Below are 27,954 nucleotides of genomic sequence, written 5' to 3'. Positions count from 1 at the left end.
CTAAATAAACCCAATAGGCTGGTTTTGCTTCCAATAAGGATCTTATTTGGGATCAAGTACAAGCAACTGTTTTATTTTTACAGACAAAAAGGACTATGGGTGGGAGACCGCCTTTCTGTCATTCTGAGCTTTCTGGATAAAGGGTTTCCGGATAACGGAATTGAATTCTGAATTGAAGCAACAGAGACCATGGTATTGAGAAAGGATTTTTAAGGTGGCATTAAGAAAACTAACTGAAGAGCTAAAAGTGTATAAAGGTGCTTATAATGAGATAATTAGAAACTATATGGCTAGTGGGAGATATATTGCTATATCCTAGATAGTGTGGAGCACCAGTAGGTCACAGTGGGAAGATGTTTTTTGTTCAATCTAAGCCATAATAAATCTATTCCTCCCCATGAGCTAGACTTGTTATGACTATGCATAATAATTTATTTTGTTGTGTCCTTGCAGGTGGTCTTACACATTTAAAGGTTAATTCCTAAACACAGGGAAATGGGCAAAGTGCAAAATTCAAAAGCCAATCACCATGGTTTTTCTACCCACAATTATTTAAGAAAATATGGAGAAAATGCCACAAAGCAGAATCTTATGCTGCAAAATATGTATTAAGTGTGCACACTAAACAGATATTTTGCAGCATACGATTCTACTTTCTGGCATTTTCCCCTCATTTTTTCATATACTACTGAGACTACATGAGTGCCTGGGGAAGGAGTATGTTGGAGTTTTTGCCTTAAATATTAGCAGCCAAATTGGACCACTGGAAGTTTGTGCATATACTTTTTTTGCCCACAATGCAGTACTTTCAGTAAAATTGAAGCCTAATTGTGAATGAATAATACACCAATATCGAGCATACATTTTCTCCATCATTTCCCTTTAAATGGTGCCATTCCTGGTACACAAATCTAATAACAGCATTAGTGTCCAATTTACTTGCCAAAGTCCGTTGTGGTTACTCGCACAATCCACTAAGGGTACCTTGGAATTACCAGCAGATCCAGGTTGATGGTAATTTCAAGGTTTCCTTGTGCAAGTAATTCCATCAGAAAAGGATGAAGGGGCATAGTGGGGCTCATCGCAATTTGCAAAAAATGATCTATGGACCTAAGAACATTTCTCAATATTGTCAATTAAGCATCCAATGGTGTTCATTGCAACATTACATTTTTGTACTTTATAGAATACAAAGGCAAAGGCATTTATACTGGTTGCTTTATTTTTGTAGGGCCTTCTTATGAAGTTTTCATCATAGAGGATTCTGGGAAGGATATACATTATCTGATTTTACATTAATCATGCTACAATACTAAAGATGAGGTTGTACCAATGCAATTGACTCCATAGAGCTGAGACCAGGGGGAAGAAGGCAGAGAATTAGTCCTAAGGAGCAGAGTCCACATGATTCCTTCCTCTTTTTCCCCTATAAGAAAACCTCTTCCCACATGGTTGCAAACAGGGCGGTAAAAAGCTAAGCAGGAACTTTCCTCTTGCTGACTGGACAAGGCAGTGACTCATTTATATCTAACGTTAGGGCATCAGCAGCCACGATTTTGGGTTTGTGTCAAAAATATGAGATAAAGGACAAGTAGCAACCTCTTTTTTAAAAGATATTGCTTTCTGAAGCATATATTTGTAATATAAATGTTTTCTCCTAAACAGTGCAGACAAAGACTTTTAGATGGTAACATTCTCCTGAACATCGAGGGCCTATTTATCAACAGTCTCATTTCCATGGTTTTATAAACCACAACTAAACTCATGGGGGGGGGTTATTTATTAAAGTCTGAATGCCAAAAACAAGAAAATTCTAGTTTGTTTAACTATAAAATCTAATTTTTTTAGTGGGAAAAAACCCTCAGATTTATTAAACTCCAAGGATGGAAAAAGTCAGAATCTGAAAATCCAGCATCTCAAACCTACCGAGTTTCTATATAAATCCCTACCCTACTTGGTAGTTTTTGTGGTCTGCAATGCAATTAGCCCATAAATCTGACTATTTCGGACTTTTCGGGCAAAAATATGAAAAATTCCGGCTTTTCTGGAGAAAGAAAAAATCGTACTTGGATTTTCGCTAGATTTTTTCATGTTTGTCTCAGATCTGATTAAATCTTGATTTTTTAGTAATAAATATTGTGGATTCAATTTTGTTAAACTTTTATGATTAGAATAATGAGATAGATTCTGACTTTGATAAATAAGGCTCACAAACCCTGAATGTCATGAGATTTATTAAAAAAAGGGAAAAAAATAGAAATAAAGAATTACACTAAATTCTACGCTACAAAATATTAATACCTTGAAAACCTCTAAAATTGGAGCTTTATGAACAAAAATATTGAGGTCTGCTATTAGGATAGCAGCACAGAATAACAACATGTATTAAATATGTTAGATAATTTGTAGTTGTGTAGTGTGAGATTTTTTTACTATAAACCCACAGTATATATCTCTGATATAGAGATGTAGTGAATAAAAACAACTCAATCATCAAAAAGTAACCTTGTTTGAATCTTGGGTATCATCCTATTCTGGCTCTGCTTCTGCCTCCCAGGTATTGTCATCTTGGAGATCAGTGTAATTCACTGGTCTTACCTGGACCTAACATCATTGTTTACCAAAATTCAACGTTATGCAGTCCAGCTGGTGGTAAACCTGTGGGTCACAACGTCAAATTTGACCTTGGATATTTAATTATACTAACTAGCATTGTAACATTGACAGGTAACATTTTTTAATGGATCAAATGTAATACTACAGATTATCAAACATAGGTTAGAAACAAAGAATGAACCTAAAAATTTAAACCTAAAAGTACGGATGCACCGAATCCAGGATTCGGCCTTTTTCAGCAGGATTCAGATTCGGCCAAATCCTTCTGCCCAGCCGAACTGAATCCTAATTTGCATATGCAAATTAGGGATGGAGAGGGAAATCATGTGACTTTTTGTCACAAAACAAGGAAGTAAAAAATGTTTTCCCCTTCCCACTCCTAATTTGCATATGCAAATTAGGATTCGGATTTAGTTCAGTATTGGGCCGAATCTTTCACAAAGGATTCAGGGGTTCGGCCGAATCCAAAATAGTGGATTCGGTGCATCCCTACCTAAAAGTGTCTGCAGTTACATTATATTCCTTCAAAAATAACAAGAAGCTTGTCACAATGAACAATTAGGGATTTTAGAAATGGTACATTGAAAATACAAAAATCCATCAAAATCTTGGTTTGCATTTTTCAACTAGAGGATTTTAATTATAATGACACGCATGATGCAATATGTTCAATTGAACATCATGCTAAAATATGGAAAATACACAGTGAAAACTCTTGCATAGTTTTGTTGGCCTTCTAGATAAAGATTTTTACAACACACTAAGGGGGTTATTTATCAAAGTCCAAATTTATCTCAATATTTTCTGAAAAAAACGCTGACCAAATCCGCACAGGTTTTTTCGGCTTATTTATTAATACACTTTCCCGAAAATTCTGTTTGTGGGAAACAAACCCGGCAAGGTCCCTTAGCAATAGCAGATAATTCACGGACTGCACACACTCTATTTATCTGCAGTAGGGGACGTAGCCCCTCTTTTTATTAATTTTTCACCACAAAGATCAACGTTTCGGGGGGTTCAACCTCCCTTCATCAGGACTAGCTACACCCTGGTCTTTCCAGATGGCATACGCATTCCTGCTGATTCTGATTTCCACAAAAATTCTCACTAAGCTTCCAACAATCTTGGTGACCAAATCAAACCTGGTTTGCAGACATCATGTTGGTGGATCAACCTTTTCAGTTACATCTTACACCAGAATTTCTCACTCAAGTCTCCTCATGATGCCCCTAAGTACATAAACTACATTTGACAGTTTTTCTGTTTAATTAAGATTGGAAACAAAAGGGTTTCTCTCCATCAGTAATTAACACCTTATTGTCGGCTTGAATCCCCTCCACAGCCAGGGCATACCATAGAGCAGTGATCCCCAACCAGTAGCTCGTGAGCAACATGTTGCTCCCCAAACCCTTGGATGTTGCTCTCAGTGGCCTCAAAGCAGGTGCTTATTTTTGTATTCCTGGCTTGGAGGCAAGATTTGGTTGTATAAAAACCAGGTGCACTGCCAAACAGAGTCTCCTGTAGGCTGCTAGTCCACATATGGGCTACCAATAGTCAATCACAGCGCTTATTTGACTCCATCCAGGAACAGTTTTCATGCTTGTGTTGCTCCCCAACTCTTTTTACATCCAAATGTTGCTCACGGGTGAAAAAGGTTGGGGATCCCTGCCATAGAGTATGGTGCATTTTCTTGTCTTGGTGTGCTTCTCAAGGAATTAGAGGGGACAGCTGCACATATCCTCAGTTCCAAGCAGGTCTTGACATGCAGCTCAGTATCACATCACTCAAGGACCAGGCCTCAGTCTAGTCCACATTTAATGGGCCATACTACCAGAGGTTAAATTGTTCTTCCAGGTGCTCCAGCAGATCAGACCACCAGCAAAGAACTCGATACCACCCTGGGACCTTTATTTGGTTTTAGCTTCCTTACAAAAAGCACATTTTGAACCACTGATCTCTGCTAATCTTAGATTTCTATCTGGGCCAGAATGAATTCAGTGAGAAAAAGTTTTTTCCAGGAAAATTCATGGACAAGATTCAATTTGAGATGCAATTCAATTAGGAAAAGCATATCACTTAAAGGAAAACTGTACAGAAGTCTATAGGAACAAACTGAAACTAAATTAGGAGAAAAGTTTTATATCCTTGAATTGAATCTCGTCCACGAGTTTTCAAGTGTTAAAACAGGAGATGACTTTTTCTCACTGATTGCATATGGATCATTTTTTGAGATAAATTAAGGGGGCTAAACTCCGGTCGGGCTTTTTGGGGCAAAACTTTAATTTCTCAGGTTTCTTTTTGCCCGATGCAGCAAAAAGCCAGAATCTCAGACCTGCCAAGGTTGTGTATAAGTCAATGGCAAAGGTCTCTATCCTATTTTGAAGTTTCTGTGGTCTGTGCTGGAGTTAGCCAATAATATGACATTTTTGGCTTTTCAGGTAAAAATCTGCAAAACTTTTTGGGGAAAAAACACAAAAAAATAGAGCGATTCAGAAAAAAACTCCTATAAAATTATATGATTCAAGTTTTCACTCAATTAAATTGAGTTACCCGAACCAATTTAATTGGGAATTTTTATTAATAAATAAGGTCAAATCGTGGATCTAGTTTGGTCAGACTTTATTTTAAAAAATTCAGATTTTTTATAAATAACCCTCAAAATGTTGCAATGAACTATACTTTCATTATAACAGCCAATTTACTTCTGTAAAAGCTGAATTAGGTTATTGTATTCTCTGAAGAGAATATCCCAACAGGTCTTAAGACTTATAAAAAGACTCCATTGCAAATACTTTCAGAACTAGAAAGAATTAAAGGAATGGACTAATTCAGTCATACATTGCTGTTAACCGCAATATATATTCTTTGTATACTTATATATGAGACTTTTATGTATGCATAAACCCATTCGACATGGTCCAGCTCAGTCAATTTTATTGCTCAACCCTTGTTCCCTAGTTTCTTTATCTTAGAAGGAAGAATCACCCAGTAGAAAGTAGAGCAAAGGTTTCATGTGGCAGGTTTCATTACATCCATCACATGGAGTCAATCATTCTTTAGTGATGTATTCATTCTACTGATATATTTCTTTTTCTTCATAGTTTTGGATATGCATTTTCCTTCATTTAACCGGTCACTGAAAAATCAGTATTTTTTGCTTGATGGACTTACAAAAGACCCAACACTTGAAGTTGTCCTCTTCATTATCTTCTTGGTTATATACATCTTTACAATTTTAGGGAACAGTGGATTAATTTTTCTGATCATAAAATGCCCTAGTCTACAGACTCCCATGTATTTCTTTTTGAAACATTTATCTTTCATAGATATGTGTTATACTTCTGTCATCATCCCAAGAACTCTCTACAATTTTCTTGCTATGGAGAAAACCATTACTTTACTGGCATGTGCTGTTCAGATGTATTTTTATGGAGCCTATTTTAACACTGAAGCTCTTTTATTAGCTGCTATGGCTTATGACCGTTATGCAGCAATATGCAAACCTTTGATTTACCATGTCATTATAAAAAGAGAAGTATGCCATTTATTTGTTTGTACATGCTATGCAGTTGGCTTCTTTAATTCTTTTATACATACTGGGAACACATTCAGGCAGACCTACTGCAACTCTCTTAAGATATCCCATTTCTACTGTGATGTAGCCCCAGTCCTGAAGTTGGCATGCTCAGATACCTCTACGACTGAACTTGTCATTTATGCTATTGTAGGAGTGAACTCATCTGTATGTGTGGTAACCATTGCTACATCATATGCCTACATATTCTCTGCCATACTAAGAATTCAGTCTACACAAGGAAGGCACAAAGCATTTACAACTTGTTCTTCTCACTTGGTTTCTGTGGGAACATTATTCGGAACTCTGATCTACATGTACATGCGCCCAAACTCCAGTTATTTGAATGATCAAGATAAGGTGGTGTCTGTTTTTTACACAATGATAATCCCTATGTTAAATCCAATCATTTACAGCTTCAGGAACACAGATGTGAGGAAAGCATTTCTGAAAATGGCATAACTAAAAAATTTAAAAACTAAACTTAATTTGATTTTAAAGTGTAATTATTCACTCACCAAAAGTTTCATATATTCTTGTCTAACTTACAGAAAGTTTTGAATGCATATTAGTCAACTGTGTACTGACTTGAGAACTGTATAACACATTTTTAGAAATTAATGCTTTCCATATACAGGTATATATATATATATATATATATATATATATATATATATATATATATGGAGAAAGGAGAACTTTGAAAGCTCTCAGATTACATCCTAACTATATGAATGGTAACCTAATATATTTTTTAGCATCAAAGCTTGTTAGCTACTTCATTGAAGAGCAGGTTTCAAAATTCAGTTTTCTCACATCTGCCTTCTTGATCCTATTTTCTCTGCAATCCCACCACCGTTTAATAAAAATGCAAAACTATATATTCAATCTTTCCTTCTTGACTGGAATTTTTCCTTTATATATACAAAGTATGGTAGCCCAACATCAATTAATTTCTCACCAGGTAATGGAAGAGGCCCAGGTGCACAGCCCTGAGCCTTCAGCAAGTGGAGCAGTTCAAACCAGGAATTTGAAGAGCAGGTACTCAAGTGAAGACAATCTTCCACCAAGCAATAAAATTTAGTAAAATGGTTTATTATGTCACATATATATATATATTTTACAAACACATTGGGGGTTGTTTTTTCTTATGAAATCAGACTTCTAAAAAATCACGAATGTTTCGGAATTTATTATACCCCGAGGATGGAAAAGTCCAAATCAGAAAATCCGGCATCTCAGACCTGTCGAGGTTGCATATAAGTCAATGGGAGAAGTCCCAATGATTTTTTGATGTGCGCTGGGTTTCGTGCAACACCCCAAGGTTTTCTGAGTGTCTCTATTTTTGCTGATGATACCAAATTGTGCAAACTGTTAAGATTTTACATCAAACATACACCAGTAAAACTACACTGTATCAACTGTCTCAGGTGCAACGCAGGAGTAGGATCTTTTACTCATCTGATCTGGGAATGTCTTAATATCCAGATATTCTGGTCACAAATAACAACATGTATGGCTGATGAACTGTACCTACCAAATATTCTTGACCCTAGATTTGCTTATTGGGACCAGTCCACTCTTTTATGAGAAAAAGACTACAGCCATGCACTGGATGAACTCATCACCTCCCAATACATTGGATCAAACTAGTCAATTAACATCTTGAACTTTATAAACTGAGATCTAGAGGACTAGATAAATTTGGTAAAACATGGGAACCCTGGACTTCATCCCCTGCGATAGCAATGGCTCCTTGATACTTCACTCTACATAACACTGTATAAGTTTGTCTGCCAAACATTTGTTTATAATGTATGTTTATCTGTTTTGACAATTAAAGTAAAAGTAAGATAGTACACCTATTGAAAAAAAAACTATATGTTCCATGCAGAATGATGCTGCTTTGCAGAGAGATTTTTCTAAAATGGGCAGCAAATTGGCAAAATAGGTTCAATGTTGATAAATACAAGGTTATGCACTTGGGAAAAAATAACTAATTCCAGTTTACTAAATGGAAGTGTGTTTTGAGTCTTCCTTTATTAAGAAGGTTTTGGGTGGATGGCAGAATGTGAAACTTTAGGCAGTGTCAGTCAATGTTTTCTAAGTATGCCCTTGCACACAAAGGACATTGACTAAAAGGATTAAAACATAATTGTACCTCTTTATAAATCTCTGGTAAGGAAACTCTGGTGAAAGAGGTAACGTTCTGTACAATTCGTAGTTTAGTGAATTTGCAGAGTAACGAAGGTTCGTCTGAGTGAAAATGCGCCTGGCGAAAGGGTGTGAAACTATGCTAGTGATGGTCTCTTTTGCTAGCGAATTGTCCTCTACGCCTGTTAGTAATTTTGCGATGTCCCTTGGATTTATGGTGAATTTTCGCTAGCAACTACCACTTCGCCCCTTTAGTAAATCTGCCCTCACATCTCTGAATGCATCTTCAAGTATTTACTAAACCAATCATTATACTATTTTAATAATATACCATTATCTTTTCACATACATGCTTTCATGATTTTGCTACAGCTATACCCCTTCTCAGAAACTTCTGTCTATTACACTTTGGCTCAAACGTTTAGCCATTATAGAGCGAATAAAGTGCCCCCTATATATAAAATATAAGGATATTATAAGCCCCTGTGTTGGGGGCTCATTCAGCTACCACAGTGTCACTGTTCCGTGTCATTGCCAGGGTTCTAATGTAGTATAGTTAGGACAGTGGTCCCCAACCAGTAGCTTGTGAGTAACATGTTGCTCTTCAACCCCTTGGCTGTTGCTCTCAGCGGCCTCAGAGCGGGTGCTTATTTTTGAATTCCAGGCTTGGAGGCAAGTTTTGCTTTCATAAAAACCAGATGTACATCCAAACAGAAGCTCTTGTAGGCTGCCAGTCCACATAGGGGCTACCAATAGCCAATCAAAGCCCTTATTTGGCATTCCAGGAAAATTTTTCATGCTTTTGTTGCTCTTTTTACATCTGAATGCTGCTCACGAGTGAAAAAGGTTGGGGATCCCTGAGTTAGGATTTCAACACTGCTATGAGCAGTGGCTTAACTAGTCACAAGCAGGCACCCCCCAACAGTGGACCTGGTTGCTGGATTTGCACCCTCCGCCCTGTAGCCCACAAAATGACTTATCTTGGCTCTGAGGGGGGTGAAGGCCCAGTTGCAATCTCACTCCCAGCAGTTACACAACTGTTTGTGAATACCCAGGCTGTACACTCACTCTGGACTTTGGTTAACCCATTCAGCCTACATCAGAGGGAAACCATTACAATTTCTGTCAAGTGATTCCTGTGGTGTCTGATGAAAAAGGTAACCATTTGGGATTCTTTTGACAAAGTTGGCTAGCTTGAATATTTCAATATAAACAGACCCTGTTTTGTTTCAATGAGAGGTAATTTGAAATAGCATGATAAACATCTTAATCTCCTTAAAAGGGAACTCCGGCTTCCAAACCAAAATTTGGTAAAGAGGCCCACATAACACAGAAAACAAAAAGAAGTGATGCTGTTACCTCTAACTAAATGCAACAACGATTGTTCCACCATGAAATCATGTGTGCAGGGAATTGTGGGGGTTGGAGGATGCAGGCTGAGGACAGATGGCTGTTGATACAAATTAACAGTAGTCAGCCAGCTCAGAAAAGTAGTCAGACAGAACAGGGAGCTAGGCTTAGGTAACTGTCAGAAACCATTAAAAATCGTGAAAAGTCTGCATATTTTTTATTGATGTATATTGCAAAGTTGCTTAAAATTATTTTTACTTTTCAAAAAGCTTAAATTATGTTTTTGTGGAGCTCCCCTTTAATTTTTTTTTACATTAATTTGTTTGGTAGTGAGCACAACTTCCATTTGCTATGATTAAACATCAATAAGGACTTGATAAAATATGTCTGTGGCTTTCTTGCATTGCGTTGTTTGCAATGGTTCGTTTTCGCATATTAGCAATTTGTTTTCTTTACATAAAATATATATTGATTTCTTTTACAAAGTATCTATTAACTTGAAAGGTTACTTGAAATGGTTCTGTAGTATTATAACAAAGTTTCCCACAGCGTTTTTCTTTGGGGATTAATGCTATAAGTAATCAAATCATTTAACTACCTTCTTTCAATACATTATCAGCAGGTCTTGTTTGAATTGTTGCTAGCATCCGTTCGCACTCTATCTCCAGGTGACTTTTCACTTTGGCGAACAGTCGTTACTCCGCACATTCAATAAAGTGCAAATTTTACTGAACATTATTTTTTCGCCAGAATACGCCACCTCAGACCAGGCAAACTGCTAAAATGAAGCTACATCTTCCTCAATCGTATATCCTGTCTGTCAGAAATGCGACCTTAATGTACCCGCCCTATTCAAATTGACCTAAGTGTAAGAGGAGTAACAACATTTCGCTAGGCAGAATCGTTCGTTTGCATAATTTCGCTTTCAAACGATCACGCTGCCTAAGTAACGCTAGCGAAAAGTCGCCATCGTTCAGCACCCACGACGCAACTTTGCATTTTAGTGAATTAGCGTAGTGGTAACTAATTTTCACCTGGCGAAGTGTTTGCTGGTGACAATTCGCCCTTTAGTGAATCTGCCCTATAGACTCCAATGCATAAAAAAATTGTTGTGTGTCAAAAAAAAATTGCTGGCCATAGACAATTTTTGTGAATTTTTGGTAAATTGAAATGGGTCAGATTCACCCATAACTATTTAAAGGAAAACTAAACCCTAAAAATGAATGTGGCTAAAAATGCCATATTTTATATACTGATCTTATAGCACCAGCCTAAAGTTTCAGCTTGTCAATAGCAGCAATGATCCAGGACTTCAAACTTGTCACAGGGGGTCACCATCTTGGAAAGTGTCTGTGACACTCACATGCTCAGTGGGCTCTGAGCAGCTGTTGAGAAGCTAAGCTTAGGGCTCGTCACTAATTATCCAGCAGAAAATGAGCTTCCCCTGTAATATAAGCTGATGCTACAGGGCTGATTATTAAATTCTGATGCTAATTGCACTGGTTTCTGTGCTCCCATGTAGTAATTATCTGTATTAATTACTAATCAGCCTTATATTGTGACATTTCTATTCTATGAGTACTGTATATTGTGAGTGGCTCCCTAAGCTCAGTAAGTGACAGCAGCACAGAGCATGTGCAGTGAATCAGCAGAAAAGAAGATGGGGAGCTACTGGGGCATCTTTGGAGACACAGATCTTTACTGCTAAAAGGCTGTGGTTGCCTTAGGCTGGTACAGAATCACAAAACATAATGTACAACATTTCTAGCTACTTCTTTAGTTATGCTTTAGTTCTCCTTTAAGATGTTATGAGACCCAAGATCTACTGTGTAAAGAGCTAGAAAAATGAGATAGAGATGTTCCAAGTATATATTTGCCAAATACTATTCTTGTGGCTGACCAAACCTGCCTGTTTCTTAAGCTGTACACTAATGGGTTTAACAATGGAACAAGGCCAATATACAGCAAAGAAAGAATCTTGTCTTGTTCTTGGAAGTTCTGTGAGTCTGGCTTTATGTAAATCCCAATAGAGGTGCCACAGAACAGCAATACAACTGTTAAATGTGAGGAACAGCTGGAGAACGTCTTGAGTCTCGCAGCAAAGGTTCGCATTTTCTTGATCGTAGCTATGATGTACACATATGATGTTAGGATCAGCATGAGCGGAAATATCCCGATTAATGGTATTTCAAGTAAAATCAATTGTTTAATAAATGAGGTGTCACTGCATGAGATCTCCATCAGTATATTAATATCACAAAAGAAATGATTCAGATCATGTGAATTATAGAATGATAGATTAGACAAAAGCAAAGAGAAGCACACTGCATTAGAGGCATACAGAATCCATGACATTATCACCAGCAGGACGCAAAGCTTTGGCTTCATTATCAGGTAGTAACGGAGAGGAACACAAATGGCCACATATCGATCGTAAGCCATAGTAGCCAGTAGGAAAAAATCTGTATCTGTGCAGAATGCAAACAGGAACATTTGTGTTAAACAGCTGGGGAAAGAGATTCTGGTGTCTCCTGTAATTGTGATGGCCATCAGTTTAGGCAGGATGGCGGAGACAAAGATAATGTCCTGGAATGCCAGGTTGCACAAGAAGAAGTACATGGGGGTGTGCAGCTGGGATACCAGACATACAAGCACAATAATCATCATGTTTCCAAGCACAGCCAGTGAGTAGATCAGTAAAAGTCCGACACTGAGAAATGTTTGATCTTTCTTCGAGATAGAGAAAGCTAGGAGATGGAAATACTCACGAGTTGTGCAATTCATAGACAATTCCATCGTGCTCCTTTTAGTGAGAAAGTTAAAATGTTAAAATGTACTGGAACATTAATGACACACAGACTCATCATTGGGAACTTGCACGTGTTTAGTTGTAGATCTTACGATCTAGGGAGAGATTATGCCGTGAGATGAATTATTTACAGTTCCTGAAGGGTAACAAATTCTTATGCTTATGCAGCAAAGTTTCAGAAAACCTTACCAGCCAAGGTTTGTTGTTTTATTCAATATGTGCTGGCTATAAAAAGAAGAGTAAAAAGCAGCACACTTTTCTGCAAGGAGAAGCAGGAGAAACCAACCTACTATTTCTCTCATCATTGTCTGCCAGGGCAAAGATCTCTGTCTGCAACTTTTTCTCTATGAGCACACAACCTCTGCAATTTGAAAAGTTAAATAACTGGTAGTTTTTTAAATCAGTTAGTTTATTTGGTGTAACTCATGCTACTTGTATTTATTGAATCATTTCTTCAAAATGTATAACTAATACGATTTTAAGCAATAAATCACTCATCCCCCCACCTTGGGCACATTGAAGCCACTAAAATCACAGAAACGATTTCCTGTAGTTTCTTTGCTCTTATCTGTCTGACATTTCTCAGATGACATCTCTATTATGCAAAATGGGATGATATGATCAACAATTAATGGAACGTGTAATTAGCAGATATCCAAACTAATAATCACCTTATCATGGGCATTTTTATGTTTCACCACACCAGAAAAGAAAATGTAGCCTAAGCCTAAGATTTGGGGAGATTTATTTGCTTGAAAAATTCTTCACATGCCTCTAGGGTCACTCATTTATCTAAAGGCTAAAGGGGGTTATTTATTAAACTCTGAATGCAAAATTACGAAAAATTCTTAATTTTTTTTTTTTTATAAAATTGGACTTTATTTAACCCAGAGAATGGAAAAGTCTGAATCAGAAAATCCAGCATCTCAAACCTGTCGAGGTTGCATATAAGTCAATGGGAGAAGTCCCATTGATTTTTTGATGCGCAAAACACCGAAGTATTCGGTCAAAAAACATAAGAAATATGAGTTTTTGGGTGAAAAATACAAAAAAATTGTGAAAATCTGAATTTTTCCTGCAAAGCAAATTTTCCAGAAAATGTAATAATAAATAAGTGTAAAAAACCTGAGCGGATTTGATCGGAGTTTGCAGCAGAAAATATTGAGATAAAATTGGACTTTGATAAATAACCCCCTAAATGTTAGAATGCATTGTAATCAGTGTACTCCTTAAATCACAAATCATTCTTTTCCTAGTCATTGCATTCAGTAGTTGTGGAACAAATCCAGGGCAGCAACTTGTCTGCAAAGTTCTTTATTGGGATAATGAGTTACACAACATGTTTCGGGCCCACGCCCTTTATCAAGTGTAAAAAGGAACAACCAAAAACAATCATTTATAATCTCATGTGACTACCAGCAGTGCAGTATGGGTAAAAGTTTTCCATTAACTATTTAGTGTTATACATCTTAAAGTGCATTGTGCAACTATAACTCCCATATGGCTGCACACAGTTCATCATGGATAAAACTTTTTCATTAACTATTTAGTGATATACATCTTAAAGTGCATTGTGCAACTATAACTCCCATATGGCTGCACACAGTTCATCATAGATAAAACTTTTTCATTAACTATTTAGTGATATACATCTTAAAATGCATTGTGCAATTATAACTCCCATATGGCTACACACAGTTCATCATAGATAAAACTTTTTTCATTAACTATCAGTGATATACATCTTAAAGTGCATAATAGAGATTTTACAAATTTATAAAAGCCTCTCACAAAGTGTAAAATTACAAAATATGATCTCTAATAAATATTGTAAAAACTTATTGTGACCCAATTCATCTAGCTATTAAAAGTGACACACATTATTTCATATAATACATGTTGAAATCCCACTGAAACATAATGTTAAAACCAGGTTACTGCTCAATCCGCCTAACCTGTAAAAGACCTGTAAAAACAAGGAAATTGCCATTAGCCTATCCAATTCACTTGAAATCTTTATGTTGTATCAATTTAGCACTTCTATTATATCAATTTAACAGTACCTTCTAATCTCGCAACGTATGTTGCTATTCTAAGACATTCTGTAATTATTTCCTATCACTGGCTTCTATGTATATATTATCTTTCTTAGCAACAAGGTTGCAATATTATAGTTACCAATTCAAAAATAAACGATATATATATATATAAAGACTCCTGATTGAATGGACTCACCCATATGTAAATGCAGCAGGAGTTCCATGTCATTACAACTTGGAATCTAGTTATAATTCCTGGGAACAAAGGACGACAAGCCATTACTATTAAAGAAAACATGATAAATTGCACTGCTCATTTAACCCTTTCGGATAAGCACTATCCAAGCGCTTTATCCATCTGGCCTCCCTCTGCAATAGTATCAAGTTATGATCACCTCCTCTACTGGGTTTTGCTACTGTCTCTAACACTATCCACTTTAGCTGACATACATTATGTTTTACAGTATCAAAATGTCTGGCTACAGGAGTGTCAGTATAGGTATCATTTTTAAAATTGCGTATATTGCCTTTATGCTCTTTTATCCTAGTACTGACAGACCTTATTGTCTTCCCTACGTACATTTTCCCGCAGGGACATTTCAGAGCATAAATTACGTGGCTGGTTTTACATGTGGCGTATGACTTTAGTTTGATTACCTCACCTGTAATGGGATGATTTATACAAGGTCCTTTTATAATGGAATTGCAACAGTTGCAATTCATGCACGGGTATGTGCCTACTTTTGGTGTACCTTTAAACACAGTATTGCTATTATCCACTCTTGAAATGGCACATAATGTGTCTCTTATTGACTTACCCTTTTTATACGAGAACCGCGGGGGATTCGAAAAAACTTTTCCGAAGATAGCATCAGTTTGCAGAAGTGGCCAATATTGTTTCACTATCTTTTCTACCTTCTTACTCCTTTTGTCGTATGTACTTACGAAGGTTAATCTATCCGATCCCTAAGGGACAATTTATGAGAGCCAAGAAGATAGCATCCAGTGAAGTGGGTTATAAACATGCAAGTAGCGATCTGACAGAAAGGTTTCTGCAAAGGGGATACCCCAAAGGTAAACTTAAAGCAGTGGTAGAAGAGGTGAAAGGGATGGACCGTGCTGCTTTATTACAGCCCAAACAAAAGCAGGGTGAGACGGATAGATTAACCTTCGTAAGTACATACGACAAAAGGAGTAAGAAGGTAGAAAAGATAGTGAAACAATATTGGCCACTTCTGCAAACTGATGCTATCTTCGGAAAAGTTTTTTCGAATCCCCCGCGGTTCTCGTATAAAAAGGGTAAGTCAATAAGAGACACATTATGTGCCATTTCAAGAGTGGATAATAGCAATACTGTGTTTAAAGGTACACCAAAAGTAGGCACATACCCGTGCATGAATTGCAACTGTTGCAATTCCATTATAAAAGGACCTTGTATAAATCATCCCATTACAGGTGAGGTAATCAAACTAAAGTCATACGCCACATGTAAAACCAGCCACGTAATTTATGCTCTGAAATGTCCCTGCGGGAAAATGTACGTAGGGAAGACAATAAGGTCTGTCAGTACTAGGATAAAAGAGCATAAAGGCAATATACGCAATTTTAAAAATGATACCTATACTGACACTCCTGTAGCCAGACATTTTGATACTGTAAAACATAATGTATGTCAGCTAAAGTGGATAGTGTTAGAGACAGTAGCAAAACCCAGTAGAGGAGGTGATCATAACTTGATACTATTGCAGAGGGAGGCCAGATGGATAAAGCGCTTGGATAGTGCTTATCCGAAAGGGTTAAATGAGCAGTGCAATTTATCATGTTTTCTTTAATAGTAATGGCTTGTCGTCCTTTGTTCCCAGGAATTATAACTAGATTCCAAGTTGTAATGACATGGAACTCCTGCTGCATTTACATATGGGTGAGTCCATTCAATCAGGAGTCTTTATATATATATATCGTTTATTTTTGAATTGGTAACTATAATATTGCAACCTTGTTGCTAAGAAAGATAATATATACATAGAAGCCAGTGATAGGAAATAATTACAGAATGTCTTAGAATAGCAACATACGTTGCGAGATTAGAAGGTACTGTTAAATTGATATAATAGAAGTGCTAAATTGATACAACATAAAGATTTCAAGTGAATTGGATAGGCTAATGGCAATTTCCTTGTTTTTACAGGTCTTTTACAGGTTAGGCGGATTGAGCAGTAACCTGGTTTTAACATTATGTTTCAGTGGGATTTCAACATGTATTATATGAAATAATGTGTGTCACTTTTAATAGCTAGATGAATTGGGTCACAATAAGTTTTTACAATATTTATTAGAGATCATATTTTGTAATTTTACACTTTGTGAGAGGCTTTTATAAATTTGTAAAATCTCTATTATGCACTTTAAGATGTATATCACTGATAGTTAATGAAAAAAGTTTTATCTATGATGAACTGTGTGTAGCCATATGGGAGTTATAATTGCACAATGCATTTTAAGATGTATATCACTAAATAGTTAATGAAAAAGTTTTATCTATGATGAACTGTGTGCAGCCATATGGGAGTTATAGTTGCACAATGCACTTTAAGATGTATATCACTAAATAGTTAATGAAAAAGTTTTATCCATGATGAACTGTGTGCAGCCATATGGGAGTTATAGTTGCACAATGCACTTTAAGATGTATAACACTAAATAGTTAATGGAAAACTTTTACCCATACTGCACTGCTGGTAGTCACATGAGATTATAAATGATTGTTTTTGGTTGTTCCTTTTTACACTTGATAAAGGGCGTGGGCCCGAAACATGTTGTGTAACTCATTATCCCAATAAAGAACTTTGCAGACAAGTTGCTGCCCTGGATTTGTTCCACAACTACTGAATGCATTGAACTATTGGGTATTACACACAGAATACCTGTGGAAGAAGCCAACAAAGAAATTCGGTGAGCTTGCTCTGAATACTATATTTGCTTTTCCTAGTCATTATTGTTATATATAACTTATTGGGGGGGGTCCATATAAGTGGAATTAACTAAAATTAGAGTAAGTAATATTGTTGGAGCAAAAAGAATGTCATATTCACAAAAGACTTAATTCATTTTATGATTTCAGTGGTTTTGAACACTTTGGTGTTAAATTGTAGTTCTATGTCACTTGGGGGGTTATTTACAGTGCTACGCAATATGTTGGCGCTATATAAATACATGTTAATAATGTTAATAAATAAGCCCCGAATGCAAAAATCACAAAAAATTTGTGATTTTTTTTTTATAAAATCGGGCTTTTAAAAATTCACTAATTTTTCGGAGTTTATTAAACCCAGAGGCTGGAAAACTCTGAATCTAAAATCCCGGCATCACAGACCTGTCCATGTTGCATATAAGTCAATGGGAGAAGTCCCAATGATTTTATTGATGTGTGCTGGGTCTCGTGCCATACCCCGAAATTTTCAGAGGCTTCAGGCAAAAATCTGAGGTTTCGGGTGAACACTTCGAAAAAATCGTGAAAATCGGGTGAAACCTCCGAAAAAATTGTGAAAATCTCAGTTTTTACTGCAAAGCAAATTTTCGGGAAAATGTAATAATAAATAAGCGTTAAAAACCAGAGTGGCTTAGATCGGAGTTTGTAGCAGCCAATATTGAGATAATTTCAGACCTTGATAAATAACCCCCTTGATGTAAGTTTTTGGAGTTTTTAACTCCATTTTATTGGAGTTAATAATACATTTCAGAAAGATGGCATTACACCGGTGAAATGGCGTTACTCCAATTTTTAAAAAAGAGTTTTGGCATAAGATGGCATAAAAAAAATATAATTAGAGATGAAACGATTGTGAATTTGTCGTTCTGATATTTTCTTGACGTAAATTAACATTCTACTCCGATTCAACACCAAATTAGCGTTAATAAATGCAAATTTGACCAGTGTTTGCAACTGGGCCGAAATGAGTTGTAGTGAGGAAGATTTTAATTGTGAGAAGGACATGGTTTAACAGAATTGGTAAAACAGATTGAGTATCAAATACAAGTTGTTTCTGGGGCATATTAATCCATCTTACTAGTAGGGTAAGTGTGATGCAATTGCAAAATTTTACATTTGAGAAAATCTATATACAAAAATATTTAGGCTATTGTATCGCTTGTACACCTGACCGGTAGGTAGCCCTGCCTGCAGAATATCATTTATACAGAAGGCATATCAGATAATGCACACAGAATGCTAATGCATTTTGCACTGGATTATCTGAGAATTTTGCAGAGTTTAACATAGATATATAGATAAAAGAGAAATATAAGGTAGGCATAAACAATAGAAAGATATGAAGGAGAAGAGAGCATTAGAACAGAAAAGCAGATTCTAAACAGAAACAACTTACAAGAGAATCCTGCTTCATTAAGCCTTAACAAGTCATCAGTGCAGTCAGTGCAGCTTTTTGGGAAGTAGGGTATTTAAATGTTTAGTGAACCCGAGAGAAGACAGTGTAATCCCAAAAGAACTTGTTAAAATGTATAAATAACCATTACCCAGGAAGAATACAGTACAGGGAATCACACTAAACAGATCAAGTGAAAATCCTGTAGATTTGCAATTCTCTGCAGCAAATTATATTATAATGTAACAAATTGGTGTTTGTACAAAGCATGAATTGGCCAATGGCAATGTTGATAGGATCAGAATCCATTTAACAACATGGCGTGAATATACTTTTTTTTTTTTAACACAAATGAATATATAGATGTGATTATATAGGAAAAGATAGAATTGATCAAGTAGCACTTACACTTTCATTTAAGGACCTAATTTAAAGATATTCTGTTGATGGTACTTAAACAATTGGTCTGGGCCCTCCACCTTTGGCCATAGTTCCATCAATATCTAGGGCATAAAATCTTTAAATCTCACATTGATTAACTGGGGATGTACCAAATCTAGGACTGGGTTTGGAATTCAGCAACATCTGAGCATTTTGTGCTGGATTAGAAATCAGTCAAATCATGTTTAGCCAAACCAATTCAGAAACCTTAAATGTGTGTGACTTTGAAGCTCTGGAAACAGATTGCTACAATTTTTGGTTCACAAATGATTAATTTTAATTTATTTTTGTCAAACTTAAATATGCATATTAGGGTAAGAATTCGGTTTTGGATTTCTAACCAAATCTGAAAAAACAACAAGTATTTGATGCAGCCCTATTAGTTATGTGTGAATTTTAGATGTTTCGCTATGCCCGAAAAATTACCAAAACTGCGAAAATATTCTCAAAATGGCAAAACGTTTGCAAGACACCTTCTTTTGACGAGCATCATTTTCTTATGCATGCTTCACTTTTTTTAACTTGATTTTATTACTCGCAAAACGAAAAAGACGCCAAATTTGTCGCCAGCGTGAAACACGGAAATTTGTCACGGAACTGACTATGCTGAAATTTTTTGCTCATCACTAATCCTTATAAATGACCATTAAATAAGGCTTCCAGTAGTTGTACAGCAAATAAGCATTCTCCCTTTATCCTACCCTAACTAGCCCTCTGTCAGGACCCCGTAAGGGGGAGTAGCTCCACAGTTTGGGAACTATTTGGCATGGTAAATAAGAGAAGTAAAGACTGCAATGTTTAGCAACAAGCGATTAGCAAGGTAACTGTAACCATCCTGTTGCAAGCACAGTCAATAGGTACATATATGACAGTAGTCCATCAAAAACAAATCTATACTCATATTCCTACTAGAAAAATCAAATTACTAGTGAAACAGCGGACCAGGGAATGCACATTGATTAAACCCCCTTTCTTGTTTGTAGTTAACTTGGCTAGACCAGTTGCATTTCCAATGTACTAATGTATTTTACTTAGCCTTGAATTACTCCCACAAACCCCTTCTTTTTGTGTTTTTCCTACTATAAATGCCATCAAGTGAACCTTCAGGCTTTTGAAAAGCTGTTTCTCTACGATATGATGTTGGACGATCCCGTTGTTCCTGAATATGAGATACTGTAGCTGCTGAAATTCCAAACTAGAGAACTGCCGATAAAAAAATTAGTTCAAAAACCACAAAAAGAATGAGCAATAAACCTACACAGTTGCAAATTGTCTCAGATTAGCACTATTTATTTAACATTTTTATCATTTGTATGTTTGTTTTGAAAATACAGTAAACTTTTTAACTGTTAACACATTTATATTTTACATAAATGACATTTTTTTTAACCAACGAAAATGCTTTATTGTCCTTTCCACAAAAGTATCATACATATCATACTCATTATATCTGAAGAATGTAAATGACATTTTTTTCAAGGTCAGTTACAGGAACTTCTAATGGGCTCTTGGGAAAAATGATTTATGTTAATAGGGTAAAGTGTCAGTTATGAGTTCTCGGACAAGTAGTAAAATGAACTGATAAATTATATATATTTAAGGGTTACTGATACAAATTAAGACTCTTCATAATCTACAACAAGGATCCCCAAACCTGAGGCTATCAAGCAACCCCTTGGATTTTTCTCCCAGTGGCCTCAAAGCAGATGCATATTTTTTTAATTCCAGGCTTGGAGGCAAGTTTTGGTTGCATAAAAACCAGGTGTACTGCCAATTAGAGTCTGCCGTGGGCTGACAGTACACATAAGGGTTACTAAAGGCCAATCACGTTGCATATTTTGCCCCAGCCAGTAACATTTTTCATGCTTGTTTTGCTCCCCAACACTTTTTACATTTGAATATTGTTCATGAGTAATAAAGGTGGGGGGGACCCAATCTTCAAAATGCTATATACTATATTTAGATAATGTACAGGTAGCAATCTAATATTTGTTCTTAAACCAAAACTGTTGGTAAATTCAATTTTTGCTTGTTGCTGTAGAGGCTCAACATCTGACCCTTGAATTTTTCATATACTATCTTTGAAGCCCACCAAACCTGTTTATTTCTCAGGCTGTACACTAATGGATTTAACATTGGGACGAGACCGACATACAACAGAGGAAGCAGATTGTTTTGTTCATGATTATCATCAGACTCCTGATTCATGTACAAACTGATGACAGTTCCAGAGAACAGTAACACAACAGTGAGATGAGAGGAACAGCTGGAGAACGTCTTAAGCCTGGCGTCTGATGATCTGATTTTCAGAATGGCATATATGATGCATATATAAGATGTTAGGATTAGCACAAGGGGAAGAATTCCCATTAACACCACCTGAACTGTTATCACTTTCTCTATATGTGTGATGTTACCGCAGGAAAGTTCTAGGATTTTTTTAATATCACAAAATAAATACTGCAGATCATGTGACTTGCAAAATGTTAAATTAGATAAAAGCAAAGAGAAGCAAATTCCATTACTGACATACACAATCCATGAAGATGTCACCAGCAGGACACATATCCTTAGGTTCATGATGACGTAGTAACGCAAAGGGATACAAATAGCCACATATCGGTCGTAAGCCATTGTGGCCAATAGGAAAAAATCTACACAAAATGCTAAGATAAAGATCTGTGTTATGCAGCCATGGAAAGAAATATTTGTGTCCCCTGTAACTGTGATGGCCAACAACTTTGGCAGGATAGCAGAGACAAAGATAATGTCCTGGGCTGCCAGGTTGCACAGAAAGAAGTACATGGGGGTGTGAAGCTGGGATACCAGACTCACAAGTATAACAATGAGCATGTTTCCCAGCACAGTCAGGAGGTACATCAGTAACAGTCCCATAAAAATTAGCCAACTGTCTTTTCCATCGCTGGATAATGCAAGGAGATAGAAACCTTCCTGTAATGTTTCATTATGTTCATGCTCCATATTCTTCCTCAATGTAGGTCATAGCAGGTGCCTGAGAATTGATTGTAAAAGTTAATTATACTAATTTAGATTTAGGGGGTAATTTAATAAAGTCCAAATGCCAAAAAAATCAATTCGAGTTTTTCTTCGAATTTTTCTTGGAAAAAAACTCAATGGGAGAGATCCCTATCCTGCACTGGAATTAGCCTCAAAATCTGACTATTTCAGGAAAAATTCTGAAAAAATCGGACTTTTCATGCAAAAAGCCGAAAAATCTAGTGTTTCGGGAAAAACCTTGAGTTTTCCCCCAATCCGATTAAATCATTCCTTTTTAATAATAAATAAGGTCAAATCTGGTTGGACTTTTTATGTTTGATACACAACCCCCCTTAATATAATTTTCATAAAATCAACTGCTGTTTTCTGGTCTTTGGGTTCTTGGTTCAAAAACTGCATTCAAATACGCCACACGTCACCATCTAATCACCAGACATCGCTGTATACAACATGTTTATCTAGCTGTGAAATCATTTTACACCATTTTTCTGTTGTTGTATATGATTTTACACAAAATTATAAACAGGCCCCTAAATGTGGTAGTTTTGCTGTTTTTTTATGAACAAAGCAACTCAAAGATGCAACAGCCTCCGGCTGTAGAAGAGAAATGTCTGCCTATTACTGTAAGGAAAGATGACTCTTCGACCGTTCTGGTACAGAATGGAGGACTCTAGATACCATAGTCTATTTACTTTTCCCTAGTAGGCCATGAAAGCTTAAATTCAAATGCATCTGATATACTTTTATTGTCAATAAACATTTACACAAGTGTTAATTCACATATAAAGTATTCCCTACATCTAATTCAAGATCAAACCATTACATAGAGTGCAGAAGATCCGCCTCACGCATAATAAACACATTAACAAACACAGATAAATATTATTTAGTTTTGGGATTTGCTTTCTGTGTTTATTATATGTGTGGTGGATCTTCTGCACTCTAAGCAACCTGCAAAACAAAGCTGAAGTGCTTAGTAATTTGCAATACCTCTCCGACCATCTTTCCACACAGTATTTCTGCCCAAGGCAACTATATGACTCAACCCTACTCAAGCCCCCACATAATTAAACCACTCTCGCTCTACGTTCTGCTCAGTCAAATTCCACCCCACATACTTGGCTAAGACTCCTCACAGTCCACTTGCTGCCCCTGCTGCCTCTTTTCCTCTACTAATTGCCCCACTTTAGTGCACCTTCAATACTGGAGTTGTCATGATTATAGTTCTTCAAGGAAAAGTCACAGACGTAAAAACTCCTGGCACCGTCAGGACAAAAAAGCTGAAAATACTTCACCTGTACATTAATGACATATAAGTCCAGATTGTCAGAGAGTGAACTGAACTAAGGCAACAGGTTTGTTTGTTCGTTCTCTCTGCAAGTTCAAATCGTTTCAAAGACCAGAGCTATAACTGAACTATTTAAAGATGTTCAAGCCTGCAGAGAAATCAATTTACAGAGCCTACTGAGGATTGATTAAGCAAAGTTATTATCCAACATTATCTACATTTCTATTTGTTTATGTAGAACCAAAATGCAACCAAGATGGTGGCACTTTCCTTAAGCTTTTATTGGCCACTAGCCTAAAAATAGCAAACTAGAAAAACACCAATGATTCATAACCCACAAAACTAAAAGGTCCCTAAAAAGCCTCAAGATGGGCAGAAAGACAAAAAGTAGAGCAGTGCTCAAACTTTACATTCATTTACTTTCATTTTACAAAGCAGAAGAGCATAATAAATGTATCACCCATTTCAAGTTTGTGCAACAGGAAGCAGAAATACATGGCACAATTAGTGATGGGCGAACTTATTCGCCAGGCGCAAATTCGCGGCGAATTCCTGCGGCTCGCGAAACGGCAGCGAAAATTCGCCGGCGTAAAAAAAATGGACGCAGTTTCCCGAATTTTTTGCCGTTAGTGATGGGTGAATTTGGGGTGTTTCGCCAAAAAATTTGCAAATTTGCTTTTCTCCCATGAATGTAGGTTTCAAACTCTAACCACTCCAACTTCTCTACCTTCACCCATTGCTCTCTTTGTTGCAGTCATATTTCATCCCTATGGTCCCTATTCTACTTTTATGGATCACTTTGCTGCATGGCTCTCACACTGTGCTGTGTCTCTGCTGTGACCCACCAACACTCATTAAAGGTGACGTCAACATTCCAATTGACAACTGTGCTTCTCCAGATAACTCAAAACTCCTATCACTTACAATTTCATTTGGTCTCCCTCAGTGGACTGACTTGCCTACTCACAGTGAGGGTCATGCTCTTGATCTTATATTTTGCCATTTGCGCTCTCTTTTTCCCCCTTTATGTCCATCACTACTTTCCTTTCAGATAAAACTTTCTACTGCTCTCACACATACAGAAATCTTAACACATTTGACCCACAACTATTAGCAGTAGCAGCACAGCAGATCTCATATTAACAACCTCTATTATCTGAATATGGAAATGAAATGATGCACTTTAATTTGCTCTTGATACCCTTGCTCCTTCCACCACCTGTCACAGTCACCCAGCCTTGACACACTAGCTCAACTTGATACATCAGAAGAGTAATGGATCAGCTGAACACCAGTGCAGAAAATCACAAATTGATCCTGACTTCAAGTTCATGCTCTCCTTCTCCTACAATCAAGCTCTATCAATTACTAAACATCTGCACTTTTTGTCTTAAATCTCCAGTCTATTCTCTAAACCACAACAGCTGTTTGCCACTCCATACTGTGCCCCCCATCTAAACCTCCACCCATTACTGTAAGTATTCAAGACCTTGCTCATTTCTTCAAGGGTTAAATAGACCACCTTAGACTCAGAATACCATTAGATCAGACATTTAGCACATAATAATTCTGTTTTGGTGCAACACACCAAATTCAGTTGCTTTCATCTATGTGCAACATTACCCAAATATGACAGTAATTAAAACCCTTATTCAGTCACTTATTGTTCCCCACCTTGACAACTGCAACTTATTGCAGGTGTTCGTATATCTTACTTTTTGAAAAATGCTGCTGCTCGACTCATTCATCTTTCTCTCCACATCAGCTCTCTCCCAAGACTAATTCATTTTTCTCATCTCTCCATATCAGCCTGTCAGGAACTAACCTTGTGGATGGTTGATGGGTTGGAGCCTATGTGCTGTGTAACCAAGGCTTGATGAAAAGGCAGAAGCCTATGATAGTGAGCAAATAGATTTAATGTAATGACAGAAGATGAAAGTAAAGCCAAGCCAATACTGACCAGTAATTAGGTAACAAAAGGCAAAATAACACAAAGTCTTTCAGTAGGTGAGGATCAGGTAAGGGGCAACCAAGAGCAAATCCATGAAGTAGGTGGTAGTCGAGCTGTGGAACAGGCAGAAGTCAGAGCTGGGAAATCAACAAGAACAAGGATTCAGGCAGTGAGGGAACCTAGGCTAATATCCTACATTTCTAACTAATGATGATGAATTTATGGATCAATGGAATAAGATATTGTCTGACTGTTCTCTACACTTAATGGCACTTCTCATTGATAAAAAACGTCAAACATATGATCTTTTATGAAATAAAATTTCTAAAATAAAAAAAGAATATTCAGGTTCTATTGAACAACCTGAATTTTTGAAATTTACTGAAAATTTGAATAAGAAAATAGAGAGGACAGAAAAAGAACTAATGGACTTTAAAACCAATAAATTTAAGCGAGATAAAAATGATTATGAATCAAATAAAGTTTATAATTGGTCTAGAATACGTGATAAATATAAAAGAGTACACACACCGGATCAAAAAAGATTTTATTCTCAGAAGTCTATATTAAAACCCCCCAAAGATAAGCATGTTAGTTTTTCGGGCACTGATTATGATAGCTTTGAAGAAATTGGTACTGGTGGCTGCTCCTCCTCTCCTTTGTCTTCACAGGGAAAAAGGAATACGTATGTTCAAGAAGTTTTTTCTGAAAGAGAGATGTCCTCTGAACCCTATTACCCTGCAAAAAACGTGTATGGAAAGAAGAACAAATGGATAAACAAAAGGAATTTCCTATCAAGTGATTCAGGAGAGGAAGACGAAAGAATGAGAACATCCAAATATCCAGAGAGAGAGAGGAACAAAAGGTGTTGAATCTTTCTGATCGAACTTTGACTGAGGAAGAATTAAAAGTTTTGGAGAAGGGTTTAACCTGTTGTCCCACAAAAAACTTTGATTTGTTTGATACAGTAATTGATATCAATAGATTTGTCCGAAAAATATTGTTAAAAAAACACCTCTTTAATGAAGATAAGGGGGAATTTGATAAATTTGAAAATTTGAGAATTGAATCGGATTTTGAATTTAAACAATCCAAATTTTCTAATTTTAAAGAGTTGAAAACCATTATTCACTGAGAAAATCTACAGCGAGATACTGATCCAGATTTAGGGAGAGTTGGCAGTGAAACAATAGAAAATAAATGTAAACCGAAGTTGGATTTCTATCCTGTTTATTTAAGAGATCAATTGATTAATATGTTTCAAAAAAATGTAGAAAAAGAACTTACAAATTTATACAATGAAGTGAAAGCAGTAAACAATGATTCTTTACGTAGAGATAATTTGACTTATAGAGAAAGACAAGCTTTAAACAACCTTAAAAAAGATCAAACTATAGTTATCAGGAAAGCAGATAAAGGAGGGCAAATTGTTATCTTAAATAAAAATGATTATTTGATGGAAGCTAATAGACAACTATTAGATATATCGTCTTATAAAAAACTAACAAAAAATCCAACAGAGAAATTTAAAATAGAAATGGAGGGTTTAATAATGGCTGTTTTACAGTTTAATATCATAGATGAAACTACAGCTACCTTTCTTAAAGTTGCAAGTCCTAAAACTGCGATTTTTCATTATCTCCCAAAAACACATAAACCCAATAGACCACCGGTTGGTCGCCCAATTATAGCAGGGATTGGCTCACTAGGAGAAAATCTATGCGAGTTTATAGACCATTTTTTACAACCTTTAGTATATAGACTACCCAGTTACTTAAAAGATAGTGGCCACGTAATACATGCTTTGAATAATTTTCAGTGGGATGCCTCCTATAGATGGGCCTCCATTGATGTAGTGTCCTTATATTCATGTATTCCACACAATTTGGGTTTAATTGCAATTAAATATCACCTTAAACATTATAGTACATATGATACAAATTTGATCTCCTTTTTATTACAAGCTATTCACTTTTTACTTACACATAATTTCTTTCTTTTCAATAATGAGTATTATTTACAATGCTGTGGAACAGCTATGGGTGCGAGGTTCGCACCATCTTATGCTAATCTTTTCTTAGGATGGTGGGAAGAAATGTATATTTTTCAAGATGAAAATCCATATTCAGAATATATACAATATTATGGTTGTTTTATAGACGATATTCTGATTATATGGTCCGGCACACATGAACTTTTCACTGAATTTCTTTCTTTAATTCCTAATTTACAGTTCACAAATGAAATTAATACACAGTCCATTAATTTTTTGGACATTACTCTTTACACTGAAAATGATTCTATAGTTACAATTATATATAGAAAACCTTGT

General features: G+C 36.3%; 3 protein-coding genes and 2 long non-coding RNA genes across 5 annotated transcripts; 2 read left to right on the top strand and 3 right to left on the bottom strand.

Annotated features, from left to right (window-relative positions):
* The first annotated feature begins 5,725 nt into the window (after positions 1–5,725).
* On the top strand, positions 5,726–6,652 carry LOC108710341 (olfactory receptor 1020). Its single transcript, XM_018251478.1, has one exon. The coding sequence runs from the start codon at positions 5,726–5,728 to the stop codon at positions 6,650–6,652; it is 927 nt and encodes a 308-aa protein (XP_018106967.1).
* A 4,848-nt stretch (positions 6,653–11,500) lies between these two features.
* Positions 11,501–12,478, bottom strand: LOC108710340 (olfactory receptor 1-like). Its single transcript, XM_018251476.2, has one exon. The coding sequence runs from the start codon at positions 12,476–12,478 to the stop codon at positions 11,501–11,503; it is 978 nt and encodes a 325-aa protein (XP_018106965.2).
* Positions 12,479–14,325: 1,847 nt separating this feature from the next.
* On the bottom strand, positions 14,326–15,511 carry LOC121401605. Its single transcript, XR_005966386.1, has 2 exons — positions 14,739–15,511; positions 14,326–14,469 (listed from the first exon to the last, which is right to left on the bottom strand). It is a non-coding gene; the product is annotated as an uncharacterized LOC121401605 (long non-coding RNA).
* LOC121401604 lies at positions 15,509–16,874 on the top strand. The gene is made up of 2 exons (XR_005966385.1): positions 15,509–16,463; positions 16,731–16,874. It is a non-coding gene; the product is annotated as an uncharacterized LOC121401604 (long non-coding RNA).
* A 4,259-nt stretch (positions 16,875–21,133) lies between these two features.
* LOC108710339 (olfactory receptor 1) lies at positions 21,134–22,445 on the bottom strand. The gene has a single exon (XM_018251475.2). The coding sequence runs from the start codon at positions 22,345–22,347 to the stop codon at positions 21,361–21,363; it is 987 nt and encodes a 328-aa protein (XP_018106964.1). The 5' UTR covers positions 22,348–22,445; the 3' UTR covers positions 21,134–21,360.
* Positions 22,446–27,954: the final 5,509 nt, after the last annotated feature.

This window comes from Xenopus laevis, chromosome 3L (genome assembly GCF_017654675.1).
Source record: "Xenopus laevis strain J_2021 chromosome 3L, Xenopus_laevis_v10.1, whole genome shotgun sequence".
NCBI lineage: Eukaryota > Metazoa > Chordata > Amphibia > Anura > Pipidae > Xenopus > Xenopus laevis.
Note: the sequence above shows the minus strand (reverse complement) of the source record. Positions and strands in the feature narration are given on the sequence as shown.

Excerpts from the sequence above, each read along its gene's own strand:
- LOC108710341 (XM_018251478.1), top strand. The coding sequence starts at position 5,726 with ATGCATTTTCCTTCATTTAACCGGTCACTGAAAAATCAGTATTTTTTG.
- LOC108710340 (XM_018251476.2), bottom strand. The coding sequence starts at position 12,478 with ATGAATTGCACAACTCGTGAGTATTTCCATCTCCTAGCTTTCTCTATC.
- LOC108710339 (XM_018251475.2), bottom strand. The coding sequence starts at position 22,347 with ATGGAGCATGAACATAATGAAACATTACAGGAAGGTTTCTATCTCCTT.